Source organism: Pseudorca crassidens, chromosome 20 (genome assembly GCF_039906515.1).
Source record: "Pseudorca crassidens isolate mPseCra1 chromosome 20, mPseCra1.hap1, whole genome shotgun sequence".
Lineage (NCBI taxonomy): Eukaryota > Metazoa > Chordata > Mammalia > Artiodactyla > Delphinidae > Pseudorca > Pseudorca crassidens.
Window position 1 is genome coordinate 10,491,668 of NC_090315.1, and position 6,158 is coordinate 10,497,825.

Genomic DNA, 6,158 nt, shown 5'->3' on the forward strand with positions numbered 1-6,158 from the left:
TCTGCTCCGCCTGGGATCGCAGAGAGTGAGGGCGGTACCACGTGGCCAGGATGCCTGAGACACACACACACAGGCACCCTCAGAGTGGGGCTGAAGGGTCATTCTTGGAGCCCCTGGTGTGGCTGGAGCTGGGGCATCCATCCTGGCGGAAGCTGGGGGTACCAGCTGGGCATGGGTGATAGGGAGATGGAGGAGGGGGAGGGGGGAGGGGATTGTGGTCACGGAAGCAGGGGTGGCATGGCGACGGAGAGGGGAAGTCTGTAGCTGCCCCACGTCCAGTCCTTGGGGTCAGGACCATCCTTCCTGGCCTTGGCTGGGATACGGTATGTACACAGGCTCTCTCCTTGTTACAAAGGGGGGTCTGGGATGGGCCACTGGCCATGGTTGGCCACCAGGCCCACGAAGCCCATTGTACAGATTAAGAAACTGAGGTCCACTGGCTTCTCATCCTGGCCTGGGACTATCCCATAGCAAGGGGGTGGTCGAACTGGGGCAGAAACTCCAGTCAAATGGAGTGAGAGCTTGAATTTGTCATCTCTGCACTTAGACTGACTCCCTGAAAAATAAGAGGTGTCTGAGAAGGTCTCTGAGGTCCCATGTGGCCCTTATGGGTTGGGAGTCTGCATGGAAAGCCACAGGCTCAGTGGCAACAGGGACTGGTGACCGCTGTGCCGGCGTCTGGGACACACAGGCTGCTCACACTGGCTGGAGGGTGGCGGCTCTGCGCTGGTGGTGTGTTTGTAGAGGAGTGGGAGGAATTAAGGAACAGCAGTGCTGGAGCCCTGGACGGCTGTCTGTGGCTAAAATATTATTCTTTGAAGTCAAGGTCACCAGAGCTTGGCCTGAGGCCTGGGAGTGCTAGCGTGAGAGGCAAGAGGGCAGGAGGGTGCTCCCCTTTGATGCTGAGCAGTGGAAATCCTGGCGGGATGGGGTGGGGGCTGGTCCCGTACCAGCAGATGCCAAGTCTCTCCTCTCCCCCCTGCCCCCCAACCCCCCCAGGGCTCATGGAAGGAGTGAACTGTGTCCAGGGAAAAGCAAGCTCAGTTGTGCCTGGAAAACACTACATCAGGCAGGAATTTCCTGGTCATTTCTCAATCCTTGGGCAATGTTCTAACCCCGTGGGGCCTGAGCCCAGAATAGATGCCAGAAGCCACCCCAGACAGCCTTGCAGACTGGTCGGCTGTGCCCCTCAGGTCCCGCCCGGGTCCCTGCTGGCAAGCTCCCAACTCCAGGGTGATGATGACTCGGGTGATCCCCACCCGGCCGGCGCTGGGAAGGGAAGAACGCTGGCAGAGTCCTGAGTGTGCGAGGTGGCAGGTGGCTCGGTGATGGGGACCGTGAGGGGACACAGGGAGGGGGAGGGGGAGGCGGGAGATGGATGTCTTGGGGAGAGGGCATGGAGGGAGCGTGCCAGGGAAGGCGGACGGAGGCCAGGGCCCTCTGGGGAAAGCAGAGGCGGGGGAACATGGGGCAGAGAGAGGAAATGAAAAAGCCGGGGTGAGCAGGCAAGATGAGTAGAAAGGGAGGGAGGAGGGAGGGGAGGAGGGGGAAGCTGACACTCGGAGAGGGACCCAGCGAGCACGACCCCGGAGAAGGAGCGAGGGGACAGAGGAGGAGCTGAGAGAGACCGCAGGCAGTGAGGAGGGGCTGGGAAAGCAGAAACGCGGAGAAGGGAATAGACGGCTGTCAGGAGAGAGGGAGGGAGGGAGGGAGGGAGGCAGAGGGGGTGGACCAGGGAGGAGACAGAGACAGAGACACAGCAAGAGACAGAGACAGAGAAGGAAAGAACTAGGGGCTTGAAGAGGAAAAGACTAGACAGAGAGACAGATGTAGGGAAGGAAAGAAATAGGGGAAAGAGAGAGAGAGAGTACCAGAGCCTGGGGAAGACAGAGGGGAGAGAAACAGTCGCACAAGAATTGCGGTAGGTTGACTGGGACCCTCCCTCCCCCCCCCCCCCGACCTCCAACTGCAGCGAGGACCACGGGGAGGGGAGCGCGGTGGTGGGCGTCGCAGGGCCGGACCCGGCGCGGCTCCCCTCCGTCGCCACCTCCCACCCCGGGGACCCCTCCGGCCCGGGCGGCCGCCGGAGGCCGGGGATGGCGGATTCGTGCCAGAACCTCACGTACGTGCGGGACTCGGTGGGCCCGGCCACCAGCGCCCTGATGTTCGTGGCGGGCGTGGTGGGCAACGGGCTGGCGCTGGGCATCTTGGGGGCGCGGCGACGGTCACGCCCCTCGGCCTTCGCGGTGCTGGTCACCGGGCTGGCGGTCACCGACCTGCTGGGCACGTGCTTCCTGAGTCCAGTGGTGTTCGCGGCCTACGCCCGCAACAGCTCGCTGCTGGGCCTGGCCCGGGGCCGCCCGGCGCTGTGCGATGCCTTCGCCTTCGCCATGACCTTCTTCGGCCTGGCCTCCACGCTCATCCTCTTCGCCATGGCCGTGGAGCGCTGCCTGGCCCTCAGCCACCCCTACCTCTACGCCCGGCTGGACGGGCCGCGCCGCGCCCGCCTGGCGCTGCCCGCCATCTACGGCTTCTGCGCCGTCTTCTGCTCGCTGCCCCTGCTGGGCCTGGGCCAACACCAGCAGTACTGCCCGGGCAGCTGGTGCTTCATCCGTATGCGCTCGGCCGAGCTGGGCGGCTGCGCATTCTCGCTGGCCTACGCCAGCCTCGTGGCCCTGCTGGTGGCCACCATCTTCCTCTGCAACGGCTCGGTCACCCTCAGCCTCTGCCGCATGTACCGCCAGCAGAGGCGCCACCACGGCTCGCTGGTCCCCAGCCCCCGGGCGGGCGAAGACGAGGTTGACCACCTGATTCTGCTGGCACTCATGACAGGCATCATGGCCGTGTGCTCCCTGCCTCTCACGGTGAGTCCCCTCGGCAGATCGGGGTGGGCGGTGGGGAGGAAGGCAGAGCCCAGCGCCGTCCTCCATCGTTTGTACCCATTTCACACATGGGGAAACTGAGACCCGAAGAGATGAGAGGCTTTGTCCAGGCTTGCTGGAGAAGTCTCCCCATTTGCTTCTGCCCCACTTGACCCCTTCTGACCCTTGTCTCCCCCTTCCACATCTCTAGCTCCCCAACCCTACCAATTCCACCCCCCACCAACCTTCTCCTACCCCTACAATGATAATAAGATCCGCCATTCATTGCTCTCTGTCCACCCTGTGCTCAGTGGTTTAGAAATCCTTTCTCCGACAATCTCCAAAATGATCTTATGCATCTATTCCACAAGCATTTAGCAAGAAATGTGACGAAGTCTCTGCCCTGTCACCATTTTTACAGAGGACAGGTGATGATGTCTTTTGCCCATGATCACACAGAGGCAGGTCTGCACCCTGGGCTCCTCTGATGCCAGAGTCTGATCTCCCTGCCACCGTGCTCCCCACTTCCCCAGCCCCACCCATGGGTCTGCCCTTGGCATCTCCTGGCCTCGCCCCTTTCCTGCAGGAACTCCTGCCCTGCCCCTCCCAAATTGCAGCGGGGCCAACCCTGGCCCTGTGGCACCCAGTCATCCTGTCTATACTCTGGGCCTCGGTTCCTCTTTCTGTAAAACGCAAAGGCTGGGCTAGATCTGAGGGTCGTCAAACCTTTGGGGGGTTACAGAGGACTCAGAAACTGGACACACACAGACACAGCCCTGGCACCCAGCCCTACCGCCCCATCTCTCTCCCTCTAGGGCTTTGCTGGCTGTCTCCTGGGGCTTTCTCTCCCTCTGCTCCCCAGATGCACTTGTTTGTTAGTTTTCATCTTATCTTATTTCCTTCCCCTTCCGACAGGCCACCCCTCCTTCGTTTCTGCCAGTGAGCAAGTGGGGGGAGGGGATCGAGGGTGGGGTGTGGGTGGGGGCAGAGGACTCGTGGGTGCTGCTTGACACCCTCACTCTGCCCTCAGATCCACGGCTTCACCCAGGCCATCGCCCCGGACAGCAGTGAGATGGGGGACCTCCTCGCTTTCCGTTTCAATGCCTTCAACCCCATCCTGGATCCCTGGGTCTTCATCCTTTTCCGCAAGGCCGTCTTCCAGCGGCTCAAGCTCTGGTTCTGTTGCTTGTGCCTGAGGCCTGGCCCGGGCGACTTGCAGACGTCCCTCTCCCAGCCGGCCTCGGGGAGGAAGGGCTCAAGGGCCCCCACTGCTCTCGGGGGGAAGGATGGGAGCTGGGTGCATTCGTCAGCCTGGGGCGAGGGGCAGGGGGCACCCTTGCCTGTCCTACAGCCATCCAGCAGCACCGTGGGAACACCGTCCAAAGTGGGGTCCGAGACAGCCTGCTCCCTCTGCTGACATCTGCCCCGTGATCTCCTGCCCTGTCTTCCGAGAGCAGCAGCCAGAAATTCAGGGACTTGACCGGTGGCTGCGGGTGGACAAGCCCAGAGCTGGATCCTGGAGCCCAGCCGGCCAGAATGTTGACCCCCTGGATTCAGGGGGGTGATCAGCTGCTATTTCTCCTCCTTCGGGGTGGCCACGATGGGCTGTGGGAGGAGGGAGAGAGGGAGAGGAAACAATTATCCTGGAGCATAAAAAGAACAGTTCTCTCAAAATATCCGGTGACCTGGGTGGCCTGGTCTGGCCCTCGCTTTGCCTATCCATCTCGCTGTCTAAATATTTAGAAGGTAGAAAAGTTCCCAACAGCTTCTGTGCACTCAGGTCTGCTCTGGTTAGGGTTCTGGCTCTGATCCTCATTCATGCAGGGTGCCCTGGATGCCCGCCCCAAACCCCCAGCGGGCAGCCCTGCCCTCTCCCAGTCCACTCCAAGAGCCACCCTCTCTCTGCCTCATGGGAGCCCAGGATTCTCCGACAAGCTCCCTGCTTCCCTTTACTTCTGATTCCCCATCAGACTTGGGAGGCCTGGTCCCCGCAGGGGAGGTGAAGAAGGGGAGACTGTTGCATTGTGGGTGACACCACTGGACGGGTGCCTGGAAACTGCATGGCTTGGTGAGTTGCAAGATGTGGATGGTGGGGCCCTGGGCTGGGGGAGAAGCTGGGGAATGAAGTGGTGGGAGGTACAGAACCCAGGGACGGCCCAAGAACTCAGACCTAAGTCCTGTGCCTGTCCCTATGCCCCCTCTCAGAGCCTCACTTCACTGCCTGTGTCCTGGGAACTGTCACCCAAATGTCATTCATTCATTCATTCATTCATTCAACATAGTGGTCGCTGACTCTACCAAGTGCTGGGGACACAGAGCAGTCTCGGCCCCACCCTGGATTCCTCTGGGGTGATTTCCAGCCTTCAATTCCCCTTCTGATTGCTGGGGTGATGTCCAGCCATCCACCCCTCCCCCCTTCTCGTTGCCATCCCCTGCCCTCAGGTACAGAATTCAAGGGTTTTCCAGGAGTGAACATGAAAGGAAGTGGTGCTTCTGCTGGTGGGAGGAGGTGAATGGGAAAGCCCCCCAGACTCACCCCCAGCCCTGGGTTCCCCTTTCTCACTTGGCTTCAGGGTTAAAACAGTAAATCTGCCCCTGGGGAGGGCTGGAGGAGTAGATGAGGCATGAGCTTCCTATAAAGACAATAGCGGCAGCCATGGAACCCTGCAGTGGGAGTCCAGAGTCCTAACCACTGGACCACCAGGGAAGTCCCTGGTCTATCTTTTTAGCTTCTTAGCTCAGATCACTGTTGGGCTGATGAGTTTGCTTTGGTTTCCTTTTGCGTAGAATGGTGATCATAATCTAATACTTAGCTTACAAGGCCGTGCTGAGGATTAAATGATTCCCCTGAAAAGCAGTTTAGCACAGGGCCTGGAGTAAAGCCCACAATACGGGTTACTGTCACTGCCGTTGTTATTGTTGTGGCTACTGTAGTGGTCTTTGGCAACTGGGCAAATGCTGTTTGAAAACAACGCTTTTCTCCATTGGTTTGACTTCTTCCCACCAGACATTATGTTTCATTTGAAGGGGTGTCTGCGAGAGTTAAAAATAGGTCAAACGACTGCTTAATGGGTATGGGGTTTCCTTTTGGGGTGATGAAAATGTCCTGGAACTAGATAGTGGCGGTGGTTGTACAACGTCATGAATGTACTAAATGTCACCGAATTGTACTTTTTAAGATGGTTAAAATGGTACATTTTGTGTTATGGATATTTTACCACAATAAAAAAAAAAATGTAATACTGAAAAAAAAATTGAGGAAGTTTAGAAACTTTTATAGCAGTCTTGCCAGAGAAA

General features: G+C 59.1%; 1 protein-coding gene across 4 annotated transcripts; it reads left to right on the forward strand.

The window, feature by feature from the left end:
- PTGIR (prostaglandin I2 receptor) lies at positions 1–6,158 on the forward strand. 4 transcript variants are annotated; one of them, XR_010938867.1, is made up of 4 exons: positions 1–323; positions 1,000–2,864; positions 3,892–4,929; positions 5,067–6,158. XR_010938867.1 is itself a non-coding variant. In XM_067717921.1 (3 exons), the coding sequence occupies exons 2-3, from the start codon at positions 2,097–2,099 to the stop codon at positions 4,276–4,278; spliced, it is 1,155 nt and encodes a 384-aa protein (XP_067574022.1). In that variant the 5' UTR covers positions 1–323; positions 1,000–2,096; the 3' UTR covers positions 4,279–6,158. The 4 variants fall into 4 exon arrangements, 2 of the variants coding, with proteins under 2 accessions (XP_067574022.1, XP_067574023.1); XR_010938868.1 differs by having other exon boundaries at positions 5,144–6,158; XM_067717921.1 differs by having other exon boundaries at positions 3,892–6,158.

Coding starts and splice junctions, on each gene's coding strand:
- PTGIR (XM_067717921.1), top strand. CDS start 2,097: ATGGCGGATTCGTGCCAGAACCTCACGTACGTGCGGGACTCGGTGGGC. Junction 2,865..3,891: donor TGTGCTCCCTGCCTCTCACG/GTGAGTCCCCTC, acceptor CTCTGCCCTCAG/ATCCACGGCTTCACCCAGGC.